This window comes from Miniopterus schreibersii (assembly GCF_964146895.1).
Source record: "Miniopterus schreibersii genome assembly, chromosome: 18".
Classification (NCBI taxonomy): domain Eukaryota; kingdom Metazoa; phylum Chordata; class Mammalia; order Chiroptera; family Miniopteridae; genus Miniopterus; species Miniopterus schreibersii.
Genome location: NC_138121.1, coordinates 2,058,712 through 2,086,268, shown reverse-complemented (window position 1 = coordinate 2,086,268; position 27,557 = coordinate 2,058,712). Strand labels below are relative to the sequence as shown.

Below are 27,557 nucleotides of genomic sequence, written 5' to 3'. Positions count from 1 at the left end.
GAAAAAACAAAACAAAAACTTAGTTTTATTAGTACGGATTACGAGCAGAGAGCACAGTGATGCGGATTTCTATCCGTCCAGCCGTCTCAGCCACCCGAACCCAAGCCCGCCTCCCCGGGTGAGGAGTCCTTCCTGCAGGGGCTCGGCCAGCCCCCTACACTTTCACCGCGGTGCAGTCACCGGGTCCCGGGGGCTCCTGGGCAGGGACAGAAGCCGCCTCCGCCGGCGCCTTGCTGTTTCCATCCACACAGGTCCCCTCCTGCGGGTCTTCAGTCTTGGGGGGAAAGAGAGGGGTAGACATGGGCGTTTAGAGCTGAGCTGTCCAATATAGGGTGGCCATGAGCACACGCGGCTGCTTAAATGTAAATGAATTAAAATTAAATTAAATTTGAAGATATGCCAGACCAGGAGTGTTTCACATGTGTTCTTGCCACATGCGTCTGAGGTATCAGAGCCACAGGTCATTTCTATACTGGCAGAAAGTCCCAGCAGGCAGCGTCTTATGTATGTATTTATTTCTCTATTGATTTTTATTTTTTAAAAATATATTTTTATTGATTTCAGAGAGACAGGAAGGGAGAGGGAGAGAGAGAGAAACATCAATGATGAGAGAGTCATTGATCAGCTGCTTCCTGCACGCCCCCTCCCGGGGACTGAGCCTGACGTGCCCTGACCAGGAATCGAACCTCGGTCTCCGGGATCATAGGCTGATGCTCAACAGCTGAGCCACGCTGGCCAGGCTCCACTGATTTTTAGAGAGAGTGGAAGGGGTGGAGGGAGGGGGAGAGAAAGAAACATCATATCCAAAGGTTGCCTCCTGCATGCTCCCTGACCAGGGCCTGGAATCGAACCCACAGCCCTTTGGTTTGCTGGCTGACGCTCTAACCACTGAGCCACACTGGCCAGGGGGGCAGCCTCTGTACTTCAGGGGGGGATGGAGGGTTTGACTCTAGTATTAATAAAACAATACCGACGACCAGTGCCAGCCCTGCTAATGGAAATCACTACAAACGTGTGCCTTTGAGAATAAGAGCCGCCAGCCTGTGAGGACACCTGCTGGTCACGTAACAGTACATCCTTGTTTCAAACAGTTTTATTAAAATATAATGTGTAGCCCAGCTCATCACTGATGCTTCTCTCTCTCTCCCTCCCTCCCTTCCTCTCTCTGAAATCAATAAAGAGATATTAAAAAATATATAGAATTTATAAAGAAATAATTTCCCTATGAAATTCCCATAAAATCCCCCCACTGTATGTGTACAATGGAGGAGTTGTGGTAAATTCACAGTGGTGCACCATCACCACAGCACAGTCGGGGGGGCACTCCACCCCACCCCGAGCCCGGGTGTCGGGAGGCTGGCAAACCTTGCCCTCCTGCCCCACCCCAGCCCCACCCGCACCCCCACCGCAGCCGTAGGCAACTACCGATGTGCCCTTTCTCTAGATTTTTATCTAGATGGAGTAATACTATTTGGAGCCTTTTGTATCTGGCTTCTTTCTTTTCTTTTAAAAAATTTTTATTGATTGATTTGGGGGAGAGGGAGGGAGGGAGGGAGAGAAACATTGATCGGTTGCCTCCTGTTGGCACCATGACTGGGGCCGTGATCGAACCTGCAACCCAGCTCTGTGCCCTGACTGGGAGTCAAACCCGCGACCTCCCGGTGTATTGGGACGACACTCCGCCAGCTGAGCCGCCCGGCGGCGCAGAGCACATGGTCTGAAACGCGATGTTAGTTGCCTCTCAACTGAGTCGGGGCATCCGCGCAACCAGGGCACCGGCTGAACCGGGAAGCGGGCGGGGCCGGCGGGGCTAAGCGAGCTGCTGGGGAGAACTCACCGAGAGGGACAGCGACTCCCCTTCCAGCCTGGATGCATCTGCCCCCAGGGAGAAAACACAACACAACACAACTCAGCTCTCCCGCGTCTGCCCGTGATTCCCCCCGTCTTCCCTGATCACTCACCGCGGGCCTCCTGCGCGGGAAATTCGGAATGGCTAGTTCTGGGGAGGGAAGCACACGTTACAGCAGGATGCGGGGATCGGGAGGGGCGGCGAGGGCTTTGGAGAGGGCGGGAGGAAGGTCGCAGCCCGGCCTGGGGGACTGGGGGACTGGGGGAGCCGGGGGAACGGGCGGGCCTGGGCATGAGAAATGGGGTCTGCGCAGGTGGGCCTCTGGGGGTGGAGTGCGAGGCCTCCGGGTATCTATCTACCTCTTGGTGGATTCTTCATGTGATGAGCCTACAAAAAAAGCACAGGGAGGGATTGACGGAAGGAGAGGCCGCTTCCCCCCCCCCCCAGCGGCTGCAAGGGCTGTTCCCAGGGACTCACCGTGCTGACTGCACCTGTAGATGAGGAAGACGGCCGGGAACAGGAGAAAGATAGCGAGGCAGCTGAAGGTGGAGACGAAGACGGTCCTGGCGTCTGCAGGCAGAGGAGCGGGCCCGACGGTCGGCGCGGCTCCTGAAACACACCGAGGGGTTCAGCGGGGCAGGTAAGAGGAGCCCGGCCACCTGGCTTCAAAACCTGGAGCTGCCACCCTGGCCGGCCTGGCCCAGGCGGCGGGAGCCCCGTCCCGCGCACCCTAAGGCCTCGGCTTTGACCCCCCCCCCGGGGCACATGCCTGGGCTGCTGGTTCAGTCTCTGCCGGTGGGCATGTGCCCATCGGTGTTTCTCTCTCCCATTGATGTTTCTCTCTCTCCCCCTCCCTCCCTCCCTTACACTCTCTCTAAAAATCGATGGAAAAAATAGCCTCAGGTGACGATTAACAACGACAATTAAAAACAGCAGCAGTTCCCCAGGCATCTGCTCGGACCTACTATCCCAGGGAGGGAACCACTGTTCCCGGACCCTCGACCGGAGCAGAGAAACTTCAGTCCTGCCTCAACCTTTTACTTTCCCCCTGGTGCAGCCTACAGTTTCCCTCGTGGAGCAATGGGCTAGAAATGAGAAGTAGATTCTTGCAAAATTCTCCCCTTCCTATGGCCCCACAGCCCGAGGAGCTGGGTTCGCCCCAAGATGTCCACATATCCTGCTCAAATTCTGCACCTCTATTTACAAATAGCCAAAATGAATTACGAAGGGTCTGTGCGAGCGGCCTGGAGGAATCAGGCTGAGCAGGGGGACGCAGCTTGACCCCGGCAGCAGAACACAAGCCTGGCCTGGTGTCCGAGTCTGCTGGTCACATGGCCAGTCTGCGCGGAAAGGGAGCGTCGAGGCTGCGGGCCACATGTCCGCGCCTAAAGATCTGTTATTCTGTTTAGGGATGTGGTGGTACAAGCGTGGACTCAGAAAGTACATTTTAAGAAATGATACGCACACCCACTTGGGTGGCTGTAATAAAAATGAGAGGAAATCAGCAAGGTTGGCCAGGAGGCAGAGATCCTGGAAGCGCAGGCATGACTGGTGGGAGGCGGAGCGGTGCAGCGCACTGCAGACAGCCCGGCAGGTCCTCGGGAAGCAAACACAGAGCTGCCCTGTGTGCCAGCAAGCCTGCCGCGGGTACCCCCCGGTTGGTTCGCCAGTGTCTCCCCGATACGTTCAACTACAGAAAGGTTAGCACTTCCGAGTTACAGTACTTCCTGTGTCTTCTAAGACTCAGCAAATAAATAAGTAAACTGGGAGAAAAAAGAGAGAGAACATTTTCGAAGACTAACACGTATTTTGCAAAGACACGCCAGAGGCTATCTTTTTTGAAAAAATGAATTATACCAGTAGCGGCTCTAATGGCAAACTTTAAGAATCTTGGCTCTTTGGGGCACAAGGTTATGAGTTGCTGAAAAAAAAAAGACGATGAAGCGTCTAGATGAGTTCCTGCCTCAGTCTAAAACTACCAAAAGCCCGAGGCCTGGCCAGGTAGCTCAGTTGGTTAGAGCGTCGTCCTGATACCCCAAGGTTGCAGGTTCGATCCCCGGTCAGGGCACATGTACAGGAATCGACCAATGATGCCTAAATAAGTGGAAAGACAGATCGATGTTTCTCTCTCCCCCCCTCTAAAAGTCAATCAATAAAACTACCAAAGGCCTTAATTTTTACAAGAATCTCTGAGGACAGAACCTTAGCCAATTCTTGATGGAAAAGCAAAATCAGAGGGAAAAAAAATTCACCTGTTTTTGAAGATTTTAAGGTTTGATCAAGGCCTTAATCATACACATCCCCAAAGTACCTGGGCTCCGCAGGGCCTGGCCCCATTCCCCAGTCACACTAACTCACCCCAAGCTTCACATAACTCCAGCATAGTTTTTATCACGAGAGATGGCAGACGATGCGCCTCATGGTGTTTTTATTTTTTACTCACTAGGATGTTCAGGAGTGGCTTAGAGCTCGCCTCCCCCAAATGCACTGGTTCCTCCCAAAGCACAGAGAAAGTGGGCATCGGAGGGATCCCCCGCCTCGTGTGTGAGGTGGATGTAAGTGGTCAAACCACCCCTAATCATCTTACCTGTTTTTGTTGAGGAAGCCCCAAGCCCATCACGGTCGTCTAGAAAACAGGATGCAAAAACATGTAGTCATAAGGATTATCTGGGAACCCCGGGGGCATAATTGCTCATGTTCTGGAGTTTGATGTTATTTTATTAACAGGAATATTTATGAATGACACTGCTAATTTCCTCCCTTCGAATCCTATTTCTTGCCAATCTCCCTATCTCAGGAAAGAGCACCAACATTTTGTTTTGTTTTTATTTAATTCATTTAAAAAATTTTCTATCATGTATTAGTTTTGGGTGTACAGCTTAGTGGATAGACAATCATATACTTTACGTAGTGTTCCCCTCGATATTGCCAGTACCCCAAGTGGCATCACACAGTTACCACAGTATTATTGACTATATTTCCTAGGCTTTACTTACTTCCCTGTTACTATTTTTTTAGCTACTGATTTGTGCTCCTTGGTCCCTTTATCTCTCACCCAGAAGCACCACCATTTTTCAATTTTTATCCCCCCCCATTTAGTAGGTTGCCTTTTCATTTTGTTGATGGTTTCCTTTGCAGTGTGGATGCTTCTTAGTTAGATGTGATCCCACTTATTTATTTTGGGTTTTGTTTCTTGTGCTTTTGATGTCATATCCAAAAAATTTTTGCCAAGACCAATGTCAAGGAGATCTTCGTTTTTAAAAAAGCACTCTTTTTTTTTTTTTTAGTTAAAAAAAAATGTTTTTATTGATTTCAGAGAGAGGAATGGAGGGGGGGAGAGAGAGACATCAATGATGAGAGAGTCATTGATTGGCTGCCTCCTGCACGCCCCCTACTGGGGATGGAGCCCTCAACCTGGGCTTGTGCCCTGACCAGGAATCGAACCAGGAACCTTTTGGGGTAGGGGGTGACACTCAACCAACCAGATCACTCCAGCCAGACAATTTTGCTTCTTTTTTTATAATTTGTGATCAATAATTGACTTCACATATTATATACTTATCATTAAAATGACTTCCGAGACTAAACAAAATTGTACTGAAAAGTTGTAAGATGCAAAGGTAATAGAAAATGTAGAAAATAAAGGGAATTCCGAAGAAGCACCATCCTAGTGCTTCTGGATGTTCACATCTTTAAAATATTTATAATAATGCCCATGTCTCTGTGGGTGATCATTTAACGTCTTCCTTCCCACTTTGGATTCCTTTTCTTTCTTTTTCTTGCCTGATTGCTCTGGCTAGCACTTCTAGTACTGCGTTGGATAGGAGTGCTGAGAGTGGGCACCTGATCTTAGAGGAAAATATTTCAACCTTTTATCATTGAGTATGATGTTAGCTGCTGGCTTCTCGTATATGGTCTTTCTACGGTTGAGATACATTCCACGTATCTGAAAGAGATGTTGTATTTTGTCCACTGCTTTGTCTGCGCCTGTTGAAATGATCGCATGATTTTAATCCTTCATCTTATGAATGTGGTTCATCACATTTATTGATTTATGTGTGTCGAACCATCCTTGCATCCCAGGGATAAATCCCACTAGATCACGGTCTATGATCCTTTTAATGTGCTGGCAAATTCAGTTTGCTAGTATTTTGTTGAGAATTTTTGCATTTATATTCATCAGGGATATTGGTCTGTAGTTTACTCTTCCTGTCATGTCCTGATCTGGCTTTAGTATCAGGGTACAATGAGGGCTAGTGGTCCCTCCTTTTCAACTTTTTGAAACTGTTGGAGAAGGACTGGCATTGTTTCTTCTTCAAATATTTGGTAGAATTCACCAGTAAAACCATCTGGTCCTGGGCTTTTTGTTGTTGAGAGGGTTTTCTTTTGTTTTGTTTTTTAATTACTGATTCAATCTCCTTGCCCATTACTGATCTGTTCCGATTTTCTATTTCTTCATGATTCAGTCTTGGTCTGTAGACTCACACAAAGGCTCTCTCATCCATAGGTGGTTGTATAAGTCCATGTTCTTCAGGTGATCCCGGACCACAGCCAAGAGGGGCTGGAACCAGTGCATAATCCCCTGCAGGTTCCACAGCTGGTACTGAAGTCTAGCTATTACTTGAAGCACAGGTGGGTGAGACTCCCCCAGGGTCCCTTGGCATATGGTGCTGGATCCCACAACTCCCACATAGGCACTTCTGTTTGTAGATGGATGCTGAATTTTTGTTGTTGAAGGGAGGGCCATAACAAGGGATGCCTTATGCCAGCATGATGCTTAGTGTGGCTTTTTATTACTTTCTCAATTTGTAATGGTTCTGGGATTCCCATTTTCAGCAGAGCAATAAGGATACATTCAGTTCTGTTGTATGGAATCAGATATCAGTGTCATACTGTGACCTGGAGTCATCTCAGGCTTTATGATGACTGAGGGAAGGATTTAGGAGTGATCCTGAAGAGGACAAGGCAGTCGGAGTGAAGGAAAGGACCAGGGCTTTCCATTTTTCACTGCACCTGAAGACATTCTCACTCACCTCTCTCTATTAACCATGTCTTTTATTTTCTACATCTGAAGCTTTGACATTTGTGGACTTTGCTGACTTTATTCCCCTCCCAGGGTTAGCCAATTGCTAGAGCACACCCCTCAAATGCAAATCAACCAACCCAGAGTCCACACTCCCAACCACCTCCTTCACTGGGCTCTCAGACTCAGGGCCACTATTCTCTTCACCCTAGAGCCAGGTCCCAGACAACATGAAGCAGCCTCTATGCCCCAATCCTAAGCCTGCTGATTCCCATAGAAACCACAATAAAGGCTCTTTTGCACAGTCCTCTCCCTCCCTCTGCTTCCTGACTCTGGTGCTTCCCCATGTGGCCCTGCATGGCCTCTTGGGAACTGTACCAAACTATTTCTTCAGTGACAATTGTCCCTTGATCCCTTGACCTTGCTGCACCTCAAATTTTCTATTAATACCTCTATTCTAAAACCTTGACCCACTGCCCTGGCCAGGTAGCTCAGCTGGTTAGAGCATCGTCCCAATACGCCAAGGTTGCTGGTTCAATCCCGGGTCAGGGTACATACAAGAACCAACCAATGATGCATAAATAAGTGGAACAACAAATCAATGTCTCTCTCTCTCATCAATCACTAAAATTTAAAATAATAAATAAACATTGTCAACATCCACATCACTGAGACCCGCTCAGAAGCCCCAATGGGAATCTTGTCCCCACACTCAGCTCCCGTTTCCTTGCACTCAAGGTATTGCATCTGTCTTCTTGTTTCCTAGATTCCTTCTCCTCCTACCAGGACCCATCACAGGACAAGGAATATGTGCGCCAAGGAGAAAAACCTGAGGCTGCTCTGCTCACCTGTGACCTCCAGCTGCAGGTATTCACTCTTCTCTGACCACTCATGGGAGCCTGTCATCTTGTAGGCACAGAAGTACATTCCTGCGTTCTTAGGCGCCAGGCCCGTGAGGAGGAACTCAGCATCGTAGCCCCCTGAGCTCTGCTCCTTCCTGTATCCAGGGTCTCGCCACTTCCCCAGCATGAATGTCACATTCTGGAAGTGACCCCGGCACTTGAGGGTCACGTTACCATTGTGTCCAACCACTGACCCCGGCAAGGCGTGGAGGGAGGGCTTGGGAAGTGTCTCTGGAAAGAATTCAGAGTTAGTTGGACTCTATTTTTTTTTACATTTCATTTTTCAATTACACTTTACATTCAATATTTTATATTCGTTTCAGGCGTACAGTGTGTGGTTAGACAATCACATATTTTACTCCACTCTTTATCTTCAGGACCACTATCACTCTCTTGGGATTCAGAGGATTAAAGGGAAAAGGTCATATAACTCAGCCATAAAACACACACGCAAAAAAACCCAAAAAACGAAACCCCGCCATTTGCAACAGCATAGATGGACCTAGAAAGTTTTATGATACGTGAAATAAGTCAGATAAAGAGAAATGCCAAGTGATTTCAATTATATGCGGAATCTAATATACAAACAAACAAAACTGAAACAAACGCATAGATACAGAGAAGAGACTGACAGCGGTCGGAGGGGCGGGGGTTGGGGCTGGGTGGAAAAGGTGAAGAGATTAAAAGGCACACATTGGTAGCAACAAAATAGTCATGGGATGTAGAGTACAGCACAGGGAATACAGTCAATAACACAGTAATAACTGTGGATGGTGCCAGGTGAGCTTCCCCGGGGATCCCTCTGTAAGGTATATAAATGTCTAATCACTATGCTATACACCTGGAGTGAATATAATATTGTATGTCAACTGTAATTGAGAAAAACATATTTTTAAAAAACATCATGAAACTTGGATATAAAAAGAGACAACTCACCATTCCTGTGTTCCTCTTCGTAGCCCCGAGCGAGCCCTGGAAAGGAAGTGATGAGCTGAATTTGTTACGGATCTACTCTGCTCCTTGGAGGTAGGTCCCTGGGTTTATTTTTTTTACCTTTCAATTTTATCCCATCCTTTGTCCTTCAGAAGTTATGCTTATGGAGAGCCTTCCAGCCACCCTTTCTTTATATATATATATGTGTGTGTGTGTGTGTGTATGGATATATATGTGTGTATATATATGTGTGTGTGCGTATATATATATATATACATATATATATAATTTTTTATTGATTTTGAGAAAGAGGGGGAGAAAAATACGAGAAAGAAACATCGATCGGTTGCCTCTCTGGGGACCGAAGCCACAACCTGGGCGCGTGCCCTGACTGGGAATCGAGCTGGTGACCCTCCGGCTTGGGGTGATGCTCCACCCAGCTGAGCCGCACCGGCCAGGGCTCCCCTTTCTGATTGACTGCATCGGGAATTGTAACAAAGCTTCTCCGATTAGTCCTACTTTCGCCATCTATAGACCATTGAACACTGACCTGTAATCTTCTGTCATAGTGTCTGGGCCTGCAGTGTTTATCCTTAGCACTTAACTGATGCCCTGGGCATTTTACCGTGGGGTGTCCGGGAGGGTTTCCTCCCTCAATCAAACGGAGAGAGTCTGGGGGAGGGATGAGGGCAGTGCCTGATGGCCCAGCAGGCTCTGTCCTGCGGAGGAGGTCCGGGGTATGGTGTCGACAGCCGCCTCTGAAGTTCAAGTGTGTGTGGGAGGAGTATTACCCCAAAGGGAAGAGCTGTACCCAGAAGGAGGAAGGAACTGGGGCAGATAATAAGTCCCGCACCCCCCCACTCAGGAAGAAGGATCTGGGGGCTTAGGGAGGTGGGGCTGTTGGTTCCCAGCCCAGAGCTCCTGCGAGCCCATCCCAAGATTCTAATCCAGGCCATCCTTTTTGCAGGCCGAGGTCTGTGTCTGCCTTATGTTCAAGTTGAAGACGATTAAAATCAGGCTGTGGGTAGGGCTGGTAAGAAAATTTTCTTCTTAAGCATGGTCCCCAGGCCCTGTTCTCGATTCCTGGTTTGTCCCCAAACCCATAGTTTTTCATGGCCCGTAGACCCTGCCCGCCTATAGGTGAATGGGACATTCGTGGCAAGGCTGTGATGTTTATTATTTTTGTTTTTGTTGATCCTTACTTGAGCATAATTTTTCCATTGATTTTTTTTTTTTTTAAAGAGAGTGGAAGGGAGGGAGAGGGAGAGTGGAAAGAAACATCGATGGGAAAGAGACACATTGATTGGTTGCCTCCCACACGCACCCAATAGGGGGCCGGATCCACCCTGCAACCCAGGTACATGCCATTGACTAGGAATCGAACCTACGACCCTTCAGTGCCACGGCCAACAGCCCTAACCACTGAGCCACAACGGCCAGGGCGAGGCTGCGGTGTTCAGAGGATACAGACTTGGAGATCCCATCCGAGCTCGGTTTCTCAGCTGAGTAAAGAGAGGGCACTGCCCCAGTCTCTGAACCGTGGGTTCCTCATCGTTTCATGCGAACATCAGAATGAAGGCATGAGCCTGTCACAGCCCATGAAACTGACGGTTGGCATGTACCCAACACACAGAAGTCGTGTTCCCCATGATAATGCCCCCTGCCCATAAATTTTCTCACCTATCCAAACCGATCCCTCCTGGTCCTGGAGACTCACCGAGGCAAAGCAGGGGCAGGAATCCTGTGATCATAGCGTCCCTCTCTCTAAGACCAGGGTCCTGTCTTTAGTTTTACAGTTAAAGACAGACAGGGAACTGGGATGATTGAAGCTTTCTGGCTGCTTGCTTTGTCCCCAGGCTGTGTGGGGAGACGTTTTGCTGGCTCTCTGGCTCTCCACACCACCTGGCATACAGTTTCCTTCTCGCAACCAAATCAGGAAGCCAGTGGCTGTCAATGACAACATCTTCCCCATAACCCGGTGCGTGCGCGGCTATGGCTCCGCCCTCCCCAAGATCCATCTCTTCTCATTTGAAGTCGTGCCCAAGACATTTCATTAATTTTTTCTTCTTCTTTTTTTTTTTTTTGCCCAGCCAGGCGTGGCTCAGTGGTTGAGCGTCAACCTAGGATCCAGGAGATGGGGTTCGATTCCCGGTCAGGGCACAGGCCCGGGTTGGGGGCTTGATCCCCAGCAGGGGGCCTGCAGGAGGCAGCCGATCAATGACTCTCATCATTGATGTTTCAACTCTCTTTCCCTCTCTCTTCTTCTCTCTGAAGTCAATAAAGATATATTAAAATATATATATATATATTTTGAATAGTTTGAGAGTAGAAAAAAAAAAGTATACAGAGTTCCCACATACCCATCCGCAAGCTCCCCCCAATGGTAATACAACTATAGTACATCATCAAAACCAGAAAGTTGGTATTCGCACAATAGGTGGCTCTGCAAGCACATAGTGTCTGAAATGCTGGGATCTCTGTAAAAGCTGGACACTCACAGCCTCTCAGAGCACATAGGTTAACAAAACAAACAAACAAAAACCATAAATAAATATGTCTGCCTTTGAGGCTGAGTAAACTTGTCCCCTAGTAAACCATGACAAATGGGTCACACAGGAGTCAGATTGTAAATGTGCTATGTTTTTACAGAAGAGAAAGTAATCTAGGGACATTGAAAAGCTTCCATTCAATTATTTCTCCAAATGAGAAGAGCATAATCCCATCTTCTAAGGAGCCAGGGAGGAAACATCAATGAATCACGGGAGTAGTCCCTCCCTAGAAGCATAACATTCAGTCATTGTTCCTTCCCAGCTACTCATTGCTTTCTAAGTGTTAACCTAAAAATATAATTTTATTTACATTTTATTTGCTTTTATAATTTTATTTTCTTTAATAAGTACATAATAGTTTAATGCATAATAGTTTTATTTTCTTTATAAGTGCATAATAGTTTAATTTAATAGATTATGGGACATTTAATTCCACATTTGTGCTATTGTATAAATGTGCAAAATAGACATGCTTGTATGTGTTTTTGTGCACACATGTAGACTAAATTTGAATAGCAGAATTACTCCATGGACAATCATGAGCCTCTTAACAGACTGACAGCTGTCAGAGGGGAGGGGAGGGGGGATTGGATGAAAGAAGGTGAAGAGATGAGCCAAAGAACATGTACGCCCACCCCATGGACACAAACAGCAGTGTGGCGATGGCCAGGGGAGGGAGGGGCTGGGGGCCGGGTGAAGGCAGGCAAAGGGGGAAGGGAGCGGAGGACATCTGTAATAGCGTCAACAATAAAAAATAAATAAAAACAAAAAATTACGTACCCCTTGAAATCTTTTTTTTTTTTTTTAATAGATCTTTATTGATTTCAGAGAGAGGAAAGGAGAGGGAGAGAGAGAAACATCAATGATGAGAGAGTCATTGATCGAGTGGCCCTGGCTGGGGTGGCGGGGGCTGTTTCGTGCACAGAGCTGGCTCCCACCAGACAAGACACTGGGGTGTGTGACAGGCGGGGTGGGGCTGGGGTGGGGGCTGACGGGCAGTAAGGCGAGCGCCTGCACGGACAGTGCACTCCGGCCACGTCTGGGCAGCAAAGGGAGGGCGCCCGGCCTCCTGGGACCAGCCGCGCGCACCCGCCCCGGCCGCGCACCCGCCACCCCACCACGCATGCTCGCTCCGGGACGCGCAGCCACTCCGCCTACCGCACGTGTTCACGCACGCCAGCCCCAACGCTGCGCCTCCCGCGCACGCCCCGCAGGCACGCCTCCCTCCCTTCCCACGCACGCTCCTCCCGCGCACGCTCCGTACGCACGCCGCCTCCCAGGCACGTTCCTCGCACCTCCCCCAGGGAGCATGCGCAATACATCGGTGGTGGTTGGGGGAGTGCGCGCGCAACGTGCGCTTTCCCGAATCTTCTGGGCGCTCCTCTGCTCAGGCGCTGCCTCAGCGTCTCTACTAGGAGAAGCCTGAGAACTGGGGGGTCCCTGACACACCCCGCACAGCCCGCTCGCGTCCTGGGGAGGAAGCACGGCGTCCCCAACAGTGAGTACCGCCGCCGTCGCCCGCCGAGTCGCGGCCGCCCTGGAAGACGTCGGCCGCGCCTTCGTGGTCCCGCACGCCCACCGGGGCGCAGGGCGGGGCGCAGCCGGGGGTGCATGTGGGGCAGGGGGTGCGGCGCAGGGGACCCCACCCCCCGGGGCCTGCTTCCCCTCTTCCGCCACCTCGGCCTGCCCGGGAGGTCCCGGGTTCTTAGATGTCTGGTGCTTTGGGTCTGTCGACAGGAAATTCCGGCCGGGTGCTTGGGCGGGAAAGGGTTTGTCCCGGAAGGAGAAAGGGCGGTGGGTGCTTGGGCGGGAAAGGGTTTGTCCCGGAAGGAGAAAGGGCGGTGGGTGCTTGGGCGGGAAAGGGTTTGTCCCGGAAGGAGAAAGGGCGGCCCGGTGCTTGGGCGGGAAAGGGTTTGTCCCGGAAGGAGAAAGGGCGGCCCGGTGCTTGGGCGGGAAAGGGTTTGTCCCGGAAGGAGAAAGGGCGGCACCGCCGTGCGCAGCCGGCCTGGCAGGATGGAGGAGCATCTGCAGAAGGGGGGGAAGGTGGGCCCTAGGGGAATAATAAATAATAACTTATTATGAGCAGAGTTCTTAGGTAGAGTAAGAGAACTTCCCTAAGCCGTAGCGCTTCTCGTAGACCCTCCCACTGATTGATTGTTGGTCTCGGTCAGGTGTGGCCCCCAGAAGAGCACCCCAGATATGCCAGGGGGTGTTTTTCCTTCTAGAGCTGGCTATTACATAATGGTAGATAGCAGGTTCTCAAATGACGTCACGTTGTGCAGTGTAGTTTGGTTATAAAGTGGGTAGGACGCCTGGGTGCTTAACTCTTGTTGACATCAGTTCGCCTGTGGCAAAACTGGTTTCCGTTATGTGGCGTCGCTTAAAGTCACAGAACCTACCTGTGATGTTAAATGAGGGTTTACTGTACAATGTTGTCTGTTATTATGCCGTGAAACCTCGGTTCTCGAACTTAATTCGTTCGGGAAGGCTGTTTGAGAAGCAGTTTGTTCAAAAACCGAATCATTTTTTCCCCCATTAGAAATAATGTAAATTGAATGAAACCGTTCCGGACCCACAAATGATTCCCTCTTTAAATCTTTCTTTATATACAGTACATGTCTAATGTACTGTTTAATCTATAAGTAGACGCTTTTTTTAAATGTGCCAGACCACCCCCCTACTAGCCTTAAATGAATTGTTCATATATCACTGCCTCTGAAATACTAGTTTAGCCAAATCAACCAGTTTTTCTACCTATTCAGTTGCCTGTGATTGTTGTTTTGTGTGCTCTTTCACCCCCTTAGCAGCACTCTTGATGGCCTCTTTGTATTTTGAAATTGGGCTAATGGTCGATTTCAAAAGCCTTCTCTCCTTTGTCGGTTGCCTGAGAGACGCTTTTTGTCATGCTGAGGTATCAGCTTGAAAGGGTCGTCAGGTCAAAAACTGAAGTTTTGGTCGACAACAACCAAGGCATTTTTTCCTGTGAACAACTTGGTCAAGAACAGAACTGTCCGAGATGGGAGATGTTCTAGAACCGAGGTTTGTACTGTGCATGGTCTCTGTGGCTCGTTTATGACTTCTTACAAGTTTGTGCCCTAAAAGACATCAGTGTTATTCACGTGCCTCCCCCACCCTCAATCCCCTGGTAACCACCATTTTCCTCTCTTTTACAGTTTTGAGTTTTTTAGCTTCCATGTATAAGAGAGGTCAGACACTTGTCTTTCCCTGGTGTATCTTGCTTAGCATAATGTCCTCAAGGTCATTCTGTGTTGTCACAAATGGCAGGATATCATCCTTTCTCATGGCTAAATAATGTTCGCGTGTGTGTATGTGTGTGTGAGAGTTGAAAATGGCAATATTTTGGAGATGGAGAAGAAATCATCGGTTGCCAGGGTGGAAGAGCGGTGTTGGAAAGAGTTGTCTGTGACTGTAAAGGGACAGCATGAGGGACATCTTCATGGTGATGGACCAGATCAGTGTGTGGGCTGTCGAGGCTACATGAATCTCAACACATGATAAACTGAGATAGAACTGAACACACATTGTACTCAGGTCAACTTCCTTCCTTGATACTGTAGTGGGTGAGTAATGGAGCCATTGGGAGAAACTGGATGGAGAGACAAGTATCTGTACTACTGCAACTTCCTGTGAATCTATAATGATTTCAGAATAAACACATTAAAAGTGGGTTCTGATTGAAGAGGAAAAACACAGTCTAAAGTAGACATGGACAGCCACACATTGGGGGGGTAGGAGCATCGCTAAAGCTGTTCCATGTGAGGCCAAGGTGGAGATTGAGCAAGGTCAAGGTTGTAGAGGGAGCAACCACTGCCTCTGATGCACCTCACCCATCCTATCTGCAGATCCAGACTTCTGTTTATTTTTATTGCACTTGACCAGATAGTAGCCAAGGGGGTTTATTCTCAGCAGGAGCCATGAGTTTTAGTAATTGAGTGGAAGGGACAGGAAACTTCTGGTGCCCAAGGATACCTAGAACCCCTGCACTGAGAAATTCCACAGATACACAGCCCAGAAAGAGGCCCAGTGATCCCCCCAGCACCCAGAGAAGTGCAGTGGACAAAAACAGGTCCCCCTACCTCATCACATATACAGTTTGGCACATATGAAAGGATGCGCCTCAGCTGTAATGAGAGGAGATGACTCATCTGTGATCTGATGGGCCCAACTCAGTGCAGGGAGCAGATGAAACAGAGAACTTCCATCTCAGAGTCATTTCTGTTATGATCCGAATGTGATTTTCATAAGCGTATCTTCAGAGTTATGAGAGGAGATAACAGATCTAAGAAAAGAATGAGCATTTATGGAAAAGAACAAGATACGACAAGAAACAAGAACAGGTCTTGAAAATGAAAATATAGTGGATGACATTTTACACCTGCACCAGGAATACTGGGGACAACTCAAGCAAGTTGGTACTATGATGGACTGGAATTCTCCCAAGTTAGATAAAATGATGGAAATTATGAAATAAAATTTAAAAGCCGTGCAATAAATACAGAAATTTCAACATTTGACTGATTGCTGGCTGAGAGCAGAAAGAGTGCAGGGGAAGTACTAGTAAATATTATCCAGGAGCCCGTCTTTCCCCCCACTTCTCTTTTTAATACTCACCCAAGGATATTTTTCCATTGCTTTTCAGAGAGTGGAAGGGAGAGAGAGAGACATCAATGTGAGAGAGAGAGACACTGATCGGAAGTGCTGTACTTAGAAGTACAATTTTATCATAAAGAATACAAATCAGTACCAGCTGAATGAAGAGACACCCACAGCGTGAAGCTTCCTATATCCTCAGGATGTGTCCACTCTCCAAGCACATGAAGATGCGGCTGATTGAATTGTTGCCCACATGACTGAGTCTGTCTGCAGCCTCCCTCTCTTCCCTAGATGTCAGGCTGATAGAACCTGGCTCAAATCTCCAACCTTTAATCACATGGTTGGTCGTCGTCTTTAATATTTTTTAAAAATTCGTTTGAGAGAGAGAGAGAAACATCAGTCCGCTGCCTCCTGCATGCCCCTACTGGAGATCGAGCCCAAAACCCAGACATGTGCCCTGACGAGGAACCAAACTGTGACCTCCTGATTCATAGGTCAGTGCTCAACCACTGAGCCACTCCGGCCGGGCACATGGTTGGTCATCTTGGCATGACCAGAATCCCCATCCTGAGTCATCTTTTGGCGTATTATTCTGTGTAAGTAATACCTCTCACTTAAAAAAAAATTTATTTAGAAGGAAACAAGTCTAAATTAGAGCTTTGAGGAAAGGTATCCCCATTTGCCTAGTCCCCCAAGAGTGGGACTATCCCCTTGTTGGAGGTTCTTCCCAGATCCAGATCTTCTCCTGGCTATGTCTTTATCTTCAGGACTGAGTACACGCAGGTTTCCAGAGGCTGCTTTACCTGGCTGGAAGGGCCCTTGCTCAGGGCTCTGGGGTTCAGTTCAGCATACGTCCCTCCCTGAGGTTCTTCAGCTCTTGGCTCCTGAGTTCCCTCATCCTGAAGGTAAGCAAGAAGATCAGGTCTCCCCTCTGCCTTTATGATCCTCACCCTGGTTTTTAGAGACAGGCAGGCAGGGAGAGAAACCTCGATGTGGGTGAGGAACATACTTGCCTCCTCCCATACATGCCTGAAGCGGGGATCGAACCAGAAGCCTAGATATGTGCCCTGACCGGGAATTGAACCCAATACCCTGGTGTACAGGACAGTGCTCTGACTAACTGAGCCACATGGCCAGGGCAGGTCCCCTCCCCTTTTTTTAAATCCTCACTGGAGGATATTTTTCCATTGGTTTTTAGAGAGTGGAAGGGAAGGGAAGGGTGGGAAGAGAAACATCGATGTGAGAGAGACACATCCACTGCCTCCTGCATGTGCCCCAACCAGGACTGGGAATTGTGCCCTTGACCTTCGGTCTCCTCTAACCACTGAGAAGAACCAGCCAGGGCTCCCCTCCCCTCTTGAGGGTTAGCTGGACCTAGTGCCTTACATCTATCAAAGGAATATAGCAAAAACAAAAATACACCAAAAAAGGTGTGATGTCACGTCCAAGACGAGGTAACGACGGACTGTGCCTTCTTTCATGCCCACTTCTCTGTTGTCCCTGGCTCGTTCACACTGGTGAAGCCAGGTGCCATGTTCTGAGTTGCCCTGTGGAGAGGCCCTTACTGCCAGAGTGGTATCCAGCCAACAGCCAGCAAAGAAGTGAACCCTGGCAACAACCACCTGGGTGAGTATGGAAGCAAATCTTGGCCCTGGCCATAATTCCTCACAGCTCTTGGAGACCCAGCTTAGCCCCTCCAGAGCCTCACCTACAAGTATGTGAGGCCTGTGTTGTTTTAAGCTGCTACATTTAGGGATGACTCAGTTATGCAGCAATAGATAACTTATACAAACAGTCACCAAAATGAGGGTTGGTAGGAGGCATTCAAGATAGGTAAATCCATAGGGACAGGAAGCGGATTAGTTGCCACCAGGGCCTGGGGGAGGGAGGTAACTGCTAAAAGGGTGCCCCTGGGGGTTCCTTTTGGGGAGATGAAAATGTCTAGAACTAGATAATGGTGATCCTGACACAATATTGTGAACATACCAAATGTCACTGACTTGTACATGCTATAATGGTGAATTTTGACAAAATTTTTAAAAAAGGGAAAAATTAAGGGTGACTGTTAACATTGCTACTAATAACCGATTTAGGATCTGCTGTGTGGTGTACAGTGTGGTAGGTGCTTTACAGAGAGGGATCTTACCATATTTACACCAAGAGGTGGATTATTATCCCCATTATCCAGATGAGGAAACTGAGGCTCAGGGTGGGAATGTGACTTGCCTGGGTCTCACAGATAGTTGTAATAATAGCTTCAAGGCATTGAGTGCTTATGCCACGCCTGGCATCCTACTGATCTTTCTGTGGCTGTGAGCTTATTAAACCATCCCGTTAATTCTGTTAGGAAGTTCAACCCATTTAGGGGATGGGAAGTGTCCTCAAAAAGGTATCATGGGCTGAAGGTCCCATGGCCAGAGAAGCACAGATGAGTTCAGACCAGGTTCCCCTGAAATGTAGAGGAAGGGTTTGAGGCAGATGAAAGCAGAGGCCAGACCATTGACAAAACTAAACGGGAGCGATGGAGAGCCTGGACTGAGCAAGGGGCTGATGGGAAACTCACCAGGGCAGGAGAGCAGCCCTTCATAGCTGGAGGTGCACCTGGGAGGGAGAAGATTCTGCCATTGGTTCGCCCCCAGGCTCCAGGGGTCAGGTCTACACATGCATGCTTGCATGCAATATTCACATGCATACTCACATATACACATGCATAAGTACCACCTGCACACCTGCATATGCAGACTCGCACACAGCATCCAAAGTGTGCACACACCACACATGGACCCCCCACCCACCACCACTTTCTTTCCCTCGTTGATTACCTGTCACCACTTCTTCAGCTTTCTTAGAGGAACGGGAGCTGAGACAGTGAAGCATTGGAGATAAAGAAGTTGGAGAGAGAAATCAAGATCCTTGTGTGGGTGGAGGTGAGATGCAAAGCAAGGTCTCTACCTACTCCCAGCTCAGACACCCCACCCCCAGGTCTCCAAGCAATCATATTATATTGCATATAGGATATATATGGGTGAGAACATGGAGAGAGCTTGGGGTGGTTGTGGGAGCTGGTCTGGGGCGCATAAAAGGTTGGTATAACAAAGAAGATCAAGCAGTTCAGGAAACGAGGGAGGGTAACGCATTGGTTGGCTGATGGGATTCTTAGGTGGTCTACCTTTTGGTCATCTTGTTAAGAGCTGCCCCTGGGATAAAAAAGAGAAGGGGATGGATGAACCCTGTGGTGGTAGCTTTGTCATTATGTTTCTCCTGTTTCCCCCAGAAGATTGGGCCACTGTTCCCCTGAACTCACCGCAGCAGGTGTATTTGCAGATGAGGAAGACTGCGAGGAAGAAGAGTAAGGTGAAGGTGACAGTGAGGATGATTTCAGTGGTCCCTGTGAGGGGAGGGCAGGAGAGAGGCCAGTTGGTTTCCTGAGCCCTGTTCTGATCCCTAATTGTCTGCCACTGACTGTGTTCCTGGGACATTCTGAAAACTCACTGTATCTCTCTCATGCTCACAGGTACCACTGAAGAGAGAGAGAATGATGCCCACTTTACAGAGGTACAAGCTGAGGGTCAGAGAGCTGAAGGACTTCCAAAGGAACTCAACTATTGATTAGGCAGAGCCAGGACTCCCAGCCCCACCCACATCAAAAGGTGTTGCATTGAACCATCACCAAAGTATAAAGAAATATCCATGAGGATGTTCCCAGCAATAGATAACTCTCTGGGAGCCTCATCCCATGTCTGAAGGACTCTGTATCCCAGGAGGCTCTCTTCTCTTACCTACTGTTGTTCCTGTTCTCTTGGGAGACTCCGTTTCATCTAGAAGACAGAATTCAAGTTGCAGGACCACCATTGCAATAGCTTACCGTTGGTGTATAATGTTTGAAAGTCTTTGTTACTGGTAGAGGTGTACCTATATTGTGAATGTATAAAAACCTGGAAGTTCCCACTGGAGGGGCAAGGTCATGGGAATGGTGTGGGGAGGGAAAGAGGACTCTATTTGTGGGAAGAAAAGGACTTGTAGCAAATACGACTCAATGAGGACAAGTTAATTCTCAGTGGTGTGTGACTATCTGTTATCTTCTATTCTGTTGGGTCGTACTTTACAAGTTTCCCAAAAGAAAACAAAAGTATAGGACACCTGTTATATATAGCGTATTACATATTACAATAATTATAATCAAAGTTATCTGTGTGTATATACATATGTATTATATGTAATAGCCCTGGCCAGGTAGCTCAGTTGGTTAAAGCACCGTCCCTATATGCCAAGGTTGGGTCAATCCCTGGTCAGGGCACTTATGAGAAGCAACCAATGATGCATAAATAAGTAGAACAGCAAACTGATGTTTCTCTCTCCCTCCCTCTCCCTCCTTCTCTCTCAATAAATAAAAATAAAACTTAAAAAATTAAATATGTAATAGAATACATACATATAATATATAGTCCTATTGGTTATATTTCTCTGGAGAACCTGGGATAATACAGCGGGACAGAATTCACTTAAATCAGATATGGCTGGTTCCCAGGACACTGGAGTATGTTGCCCATTTTCTCTGGTGCTTCTGAGGACAAAATAGCAATGACCCCACCTAATGGGTTCGAGCGCCTACTCACACAACCTTTCGTCTTCCTGTAGCCACGTCTCTGCTTTGTAGTCCTGCACAGAGCGGTTAGGATAGAGGAAGAGTGGATTTTGCTTTTTGCAGATAAACTAAAGCTCAGAGGTTACTTGAGTTGCACCGGGTCACGCACCTGTGAGTAGAGGAGTGTGGCTGGTACTACATGCAGGCTTCCCTAGCTCTGCAGATGTGACACTCACCTCCCTGCGTCACTTCATCGCTTCACCATTCAGACCTGTGGCATCCCTGCCTTGGAGTTGACAAAGTAGAAGAAACAGACCCTGGGACCCCAAGAGCTCCCTCTTTCAGCTTTTACTTCAGAAAAGGAAGCGGCCACGTGTTCCCTCTCTTCCCTGTGCTCCTGCCTTTGGTTCTTCACTTTTCCACCCTACCAGGCTGTTTCCTTCTTATAGCACCATCAGGAAGTGGGGTGCTGTTCATCATAACTCTGTCAGCTCTGCCCTCCCTGTCTGCTGCGTTCTGCTTTCTGTAGAACCGGAGGCCACAGTGAACTTGTTCAAGTTCAGAAACAATAACTGGGAAACGAGACAAAACGAGCTTTGGAGTAAAGGGAGAGGTACAAGTGACCTTGGTGACGGGTGGTGCCAAGTTAGGTGATGTATATTTCTTGAATAGCCACTGGTTTAGGGCACATACTTTAAGTAATTAGAGGTTTCAGGGATCGGAGGAGAGTATGTTGTCCATCCCCAAAGTCCCTGCCAAGAACACTGGTGTCTAGAAACTAGACAGTGGGTTTACAGAAAGATTTCTCAACTTTTGCCCTATTGACATGGAATGGATAATTCTTTGTGGGGAGGGGGATCCTGTGCATTGTAAAATATTTCGCAGCATCTCTGGTTTCCACCTCCTAGATGCCAGGAGCATGCCCCCTTCCCCAGTTGTGACCACCAAAAACATCTCCAGCTCTGGCCAATGTGACTCAGTGGTTGAGCCTTGACCTATGATCCAGCAGGTTGCAGTTTAATTCCCTGGTTTGATTCCCGGTCAGGGCACATGCCTGGATTTCGGGCTCAATCCCCAATAGGGGGCGTGCAGGAGGCAGCCAATCAATGCTTCTCATCAGTGATATTTCTATCAGTGATATTTCTATCTCTCCCTTTCTCTGAAATCAATAAAACATTTTTTTATTAAAAAAAGTCTCCAGACATTGCCATATGTCACCGAGTTGAGAGGTGACATATGGTGTGAGGAAAGTAAGGAGTGAGGTTAAGGCCAGTTGCTTCCCTCTCCTCTCCTGTGAGGATTACTGCCACCCACCTTGCTCCGCCTCCTGCCTTGCTGATCCGATGACCCCCACAACTCCACAAGTCCAACCGCTGGTGTAGCAACAGGTTAACTGTTCCAGTCCTACGATAGCTGCATACAACTAAGTGGTTTGTGAACGGCTCTGGTGAGACCTGAAGGAGAACTCGGCCTGTTTTCAGTAGCGTGTCCCTGCACCTGCCCCCAGTCATCTGTCCTCCAAGCACACGCCCATCGACACCCTCCTCTCCTCAGCCTGTGGCCCCTGGAGACAGTTGCCAGGACTTGGGCAGCGGCTGAAGGACGACAGGAAAGGTCTAGCTTGAGCTCGACAGCAGTTCCTGGGTCATTGCTGGTCACTGGTTACATCGGCATCTTTGTGTCTAAAGCAGCAATAATTACAACCATCGAGTAAGAAACTCATCAGATTCCTCCTGTGCCAAGAATTGAGGAACAGAAACCACTATTAACCAGCAGTTGAGTAACCCAGAAGTATTTAAGTTGCCCCTTCTGTGGAGAGCGGGTCCAACTTACTATGTCTTCTAAATGAATGGGGACCTGCCAGGCAGTGACTTTGGGCTATGTCTTATTTTCCTAGTGGGGTCAGGTATTACAGATCCCCCGGCCTCCTTTGCTGTGGTTCTGCACCACTCACACTCCCTGTTAGCAGAAGGTCCTGTCCACTCCACAGGATCCTGGCCCTAACTTCCTTTTTCCCCAAGTGACTTTCCCCCAAGCTCCAGGGTCATGTAGGGACAGAACCTCCCTCTGATGTTCTCCAGGTGGCACAACGTCAGCTGGCAGATAAGCCAGCTATTGTCCTGATGGTAAAAACCTTACCTATCACCCAGATCTCAAGGTGATCACTGGGCTCCAAGGCCCAGAAAGGAGGCTTTGTTTGGTAGTACACACAGCTGTAGTCCCCAGTGTCACCGACTGTCACATTTCGAAGGACAAAGGCTGTCTCCTTTCCTACTGGACTCTGGTGCTTTATGGGCATTGAAATTCCTTTCTTCAGTAGAGCAAACATGTTAGACTCAGTCACGTGGTCAGGCTTCTGGCACTGCAGAGTCACATTTTCTCCTGCGGACACCTTACCACCTTGGAGGGCTTGCAGGGAAGGTTTATGTTGAAACCCTCCTGTAAGGGAAGGAAGACTCAGAGGTCATGTGGAGCAGCCTTGGGTCCCCCCTCAGCAACACTTGTTGTCCTGGCAGGGTTCTCAAGGAGTGTGGGAAGTGACAGACACCTGATCTCACCCTCGTTCTGCTCTGACTCTAGGAAGGAGATTTCCCTCCTACAAGCCCTGACTCTTTCCTGTCTTTCCCCATCACCGACTCCCCATTTACAGTGGAAATGAGACCCCCGCTCCACTCTCATTCTCTGGATCCTTTCTCATCCCTGTCCTAAGAGGAACTTGTGTCATTCTAAGCACCCCGTCCTCACCTGTCACCAGTAGTAGAAGGGCATCACTGGTTGGTGACCTCCTCGTGGGGCTCACTTTTCTGTGGTAGTCACAGGTGTACTCTCCAGAGTTACTGTGTTGTAGGTCAGTGAGCTGAAATTCCACCAGGCCCTCTGGGGAACCAGGAGATGGCGGGGAGTCTATGATATCTCCTTGCCTTCTGAAAGCAAAGTTGACCTCCCTGAACTTGACCTCCGTGGGAGGAGCTGAGCATTGCAGTGTCACATTACTCTTGGCAGGGACCACGGAGCTGGGCCAGGCACTGATGGAGGGCTTGGGGAGTGACTCTGGAAGGAAGCAGATTCCAGGGCTGAGTGGTTTGCTCACCTGTTCTTCTAAACGAAGAAGGGATACGACGGATGCGGGAAATTTGGAGTGACGAAGGAAGGTTTCACTTTAGGAACACTCACCATCTCTTCTTAGTTCTATGCCAACACACAGCCCTGCAAAGGAATTGTCCATGAGACAGAAGCTCCAGCCTGGAGCCCATGTCATCACCCTGACCTGGTCCCCGAGGGACCGTCCAGGGCTTTTGCTGAGAATGGACCCTCATCATCACATTCCCCAGCAGTCCCAGCCGCCCCCCTCCCCAGGACCCCAACTGGCACCGACGTATATTTGCATCTTGTTAGTTTTCTAAGGCTGCTCTAACAAATTACCACCTGGTTCCTGGCTTATTACACCACCAATGTATCCTTGTGCAGTTCGGTAGGTGAGAGAAATCCAACATCCCGGTCTCACTGGCTGAAATCAGGGTGTTGGCAGGATTGCATTCCCTCTGGAGGCTTGAGGGGAGAGCCCGTCCCCTGCCTTCCTAGCTTCTAGAACCGCTCACAGTCCTTGGCTTGTGGCCCCTTCCTCCATCTTCATACCCAGCCGTGTTGGTTAAGTCCGACTTCCTCTTCTGCTCCCTCTTGACTACTTTAGGGACCCTTGTGATAACGTTGGGACCAACCAGATAATTCAGGATCATCTCTCTAAGGTCAACTCATTAGCAACTTTGGATCCATCTGCCACCTTAATTCCCCTTTGCCACATAAAGAGACACATTCACAGGTTCCGGGAATCAAGACATGGACATCTCTGGGGAGCCTGCCACATAGTGTCCTACCTTTCTCACTTGTCCCAGATCTCCATCCCGGGTGCCTGTCGCAGTGCCCCCATGACATTGATGGCCCTGCCACTTTCCTCCATAACTTACCCATTTCTCCCCATCGGACATCCTTTTTTTTTATTGAGTTTATTGGGGCAACCTCGGTTAATAAAATTACATAGGTTTCAGGTGTACAGCTCTACAATTGGTCACCTGTATATTGTACTGTGTGTTCATCACCCCAAGTTGCATCTCCTCCCATCACCACTTATCCCCCTGTACCCTCCCGCACTCTCCCTGCCCTCTGGCCCATCACCATCCATTACCCATCTTACTCTCCTACCATATCCTGGGATATTGTCCCTAGATTTCATGGTGGAGGAGAGGACAAGGGACACTAGACCTCTCCTGAACGTCTCTGTCACCCTGAGTGGTCACCCCAGTGTCTCCTGATGTGCCCACATTGTAGAGGGCATAGGACCCACCCCTTCCCCTGGTGCCGTGGCTTTGAGACTGAGAGAGAGATCAATGGTGGCAGAATTTGGGGGGAAAACACTTCGATTTTAATGACACATTATTCCTCGTGCTCTTGGGAAAGCTCCTAGGATGTCTGGAGTCACTAGAACACGAGCCCCTCGAGGGCAGAGAATGCATCCTTGGTGCCTAGGACTGTGCCCAGATTTCGGCAAATGTTCCACAAATACGTGTTGACTGAGTTGAAGCCTTCTGAACAGGGAGAGTCATTTGCAAAGACTTTTGATGATCCAGAAGTAGCAGTGCTCCCCCGAAACCCCCTCTCAGCACACCACCATCCCCATCCACATCAACTGAGAGTGGGAGAAAGAGGCAGGGAGACCCCCACCCTGGGACAAGGACCATCTGGCTGCTGAAAACTGTCCTTTGCTCTGAGATACTTCTTTCTGCTCTCAGACAACAGCCTAAATACGTATCTGACACTGCAGTTGGCTGTGAGTCATCTCCTTGGTGCTCCAGAGTAAATCTCAAAAATCCCAAATTGACATGACTTGGAAGAGTGAAGCATGTGTCCCCCACCCTTCCCACCTGGTAGCCTTACTCAAAGCTCTAGATCAAACTGGCCCTAAGAAATGTGTTTCTAGACATCATTGTAGGTGGTCTAGCTTATACCAGCGATTCCCTGCAGGGGACATTGGGCACTATCTGGACACTTTTTGCTCAGCAACTTGCAAATACACAATTCAGTGTTAAGACAGTCACCATGCTGTACACTGGATCCCCAGAACTTACCTTGTAGCTGGAAGCTGGTATGCACCCTTTGACCAACATCTCCCGTTTCTCCCCCCACACCCAGCCCCTGATAGCCACCGTTCCTCTCGTGGTTTCTGTGAGTTCAACATTTTTAGATTCGCATGTGAATGAGAACGGGCAGTATTTGTTCTCTCTGCCTGACTAATCTCACTTAGCATGGTGCCCTCTCAAGGTCCATCCCCACTGTTGCAAATGGCAGGATGTCTGTCTTTCTCCTGGTTGAACAATATTGCATTGTGTATCTACATGGCAGATAGGTGGACAGACAGACAGATCTCATGGCCTTCAGCCACTCATCCATTGATGGACACTTAGGTTGTTTTCATGTTTTCAGTGTCGTAAATAATCCTGCAGTGAACACAGGGACGCACATATCTCTTTCCTTCAGATAAATACCCAGAAGGGAAATTGCTGGGTCATGTGGTAGCCCTATTTTTAACTTTTGGAACAACTTCCTTAGTGGCTGCACCCGTTTACATTCCCGCCAGCCATTCCCTGTTCTCCACATCTTTTCCTACACTCGTCATCTCGTCTCCTTGACGACGGCCGTGCCCCGTCAGGGGTGCGTGCCTGGGTTGCAGGTTAGGTCCCCTGCCCCACTTCTGGGCGTGTGTGGGAGGCAACCAGCCGACGTCTCTCACATTGATGTCTCTCTCTCCCCCCCACTCCCTCCCTCCCTCCCTCTCTCAAAATCCATGGAAAAAATGTCCTCAGGTGAGGAGTAACCAAAAAAAGAAAAAAGTATACAGATGTGTGACACACATCTGGCAAAGCGTCACTGGGAAGTTCAGGAATGACTGAATTTGGGAAACAGAGGAAAATGTGTGTAGAGCACCCAACACGTTCCTCCTATGTAGTAGGTATTCGGGAAATGAAACTTCCTGTTGTTTGCTTACCCGTCTGACCCCCTTACCTACCCCTCAAGTCACCCCAAGTCCAGCTGCCTCCACAGCCCTGCGCGCCGCCGCCCTCAGGCGCCCGCCCCGCTGCAGACTCACCAAGACGGAACAGGGCCAGGAGTGGGAGGATCATGGTGCCCCGACCCTCCTTCAGGGATCTTCCTTGAGCTTTGCCGTTTGTGGTCAGGTCAGAATGTCCTCTCTCAGCTCCTGGGTGTGCAGTAGCAGCGTTGCTCTGTTTCCAAGCCTCCTCTTGGAGATACCCACGGCTTCTGCCTCCCGTCGAAATGAGGAAATGATGACTTTCTGGCAGCCCCCTCAAGCCACTGCCACAGGCCTGACTCACAGCGCCCGTGGCCCAGCCCTGACATCTTCGCAGAGTGAGAACTTGCTTCTTGGTTTCATAACCCCCTTCTACACGACAGCAGAATCAGCTGGCCCGTGGCAGGCAGAATGGCAACTACATTCACTCTCCCAGGGCCAACAGGGCGTGAGTGGAAGTGACGTGGACAAGTTCTGGTTATCCCCCGCCCCCCGGAACGTCGGAGGGCTGGAGCTGGGACACAGCTGATAACAGAGACAGGACGTTGCAGGGACATTGGGGAGGAAGGGAGAATCTGGGGGGATGAGGCAACAGACCCTGAAAGAAGATCTAAGAACGAAGAACCCTTGTGGGCAGCACGGCAGAAAAGCAATTTGAAGGAGACAAACGGTGCCCTGGCCGGGTGGCCCAGTGGGTCAGAGCGTCGTCCTGATTCGCCAAGGTTAAGAGTTCGATCTCTGGCCAGGGCCCATACGAGAGTCAACCAATGATGCATAAATCTATGGAACAACAAGTCCATGTCCCTCTCTCTCCCTCCCTCGCCCCTCCTCTAAAACGTCAATAATAATAATAATAAAAAGTTGTCAGTTTTCTGCTGTGACCTGTTCCCTCAATATCTCCTGTGAAATCCTCAGCAAGGCCGACCTCTTCATTAGGCCCTTGGTGGAAAAGGCCCTTCAGGGGAACTTGGAGGATCCGTGTTCCACATCTGGCTGAGGCTCTACAGGGATGTAGAG

General features: G+C 49.0%; 2 protein-coding genes across 3 annotated transcripts; both read right to left on the bottom strand.

Annotated features, from left to right (window-relative positions):
- Positions 1-10,641, bottom strand: VSTM1 (V-set and transmembrane domain containing 1). Its single transcript, XM_081118350.1, has 9 exons — positions 10,425-10,641; positions 8,711-8,746; positions 7,721-8,005; positions 4,437-4,475; positions 2,327-2,458; positions 2,209-2,236; positions 1,962-1,999; positions 1,838-1,875; positions 1-274 (listed from the first exon to the last, which is right to left on the bottom strand). The coding sequence occupies exons 1-9, from the start codon at positions 10,456-10,458 to the stop codon at positions 155-157; spliced, it is 750 nt and encodes a 249-aa protein (XP_080974476.1). The 5' UTR covers positions 10,459-10,641; the 3' UTR covers positions 1-154.
- Positions 10,642-16,481: 5,840 nt separating this feature from the next.
- TARM1 (T cell-interacting, activating receptor on myeloid cells 1) lies at positions 16,482-27,018 on the bottom strand. 2 transcript variants are annotated; one of them, XM_081118338.1, is made up of 10 exons: positions 26,598-27,017; positions 23,630-23,662; positions 23,201-23,506; positions 22,595-22,894; positions 19,650-19,688; positions 19,175-19,258; positions 19,040-19,067; positions 18,693-18,730; positions 18,434-18,471; positions 16,482-16,769 (listed from the first exon to the last, which is right to left on the bottom strand). In XM_081118338.1, exons 1-10 carry the CDS (start codon positions 26,629-26,631, stop codon positions 16,620-16,622), a joined length of 1,050 nt encoding a protein of 349 aa, XP_080974464.1. In that variant the 5' UTR covers positions 26,632-27,017; the 3' UTR covers positions 16,482-16,619. The 2 variants fall into 2 exon arrangements, with proteins under 2 accessions (XP_080974464.1, XP_080974465.1); XM_081118339.1 differs by lacking the exon at positions 23,630-23,662 and having other exon boundaries at positions 26,598-27,018.
- Positions 27,019-27,557: the final 539 nt, after the last annotated feature.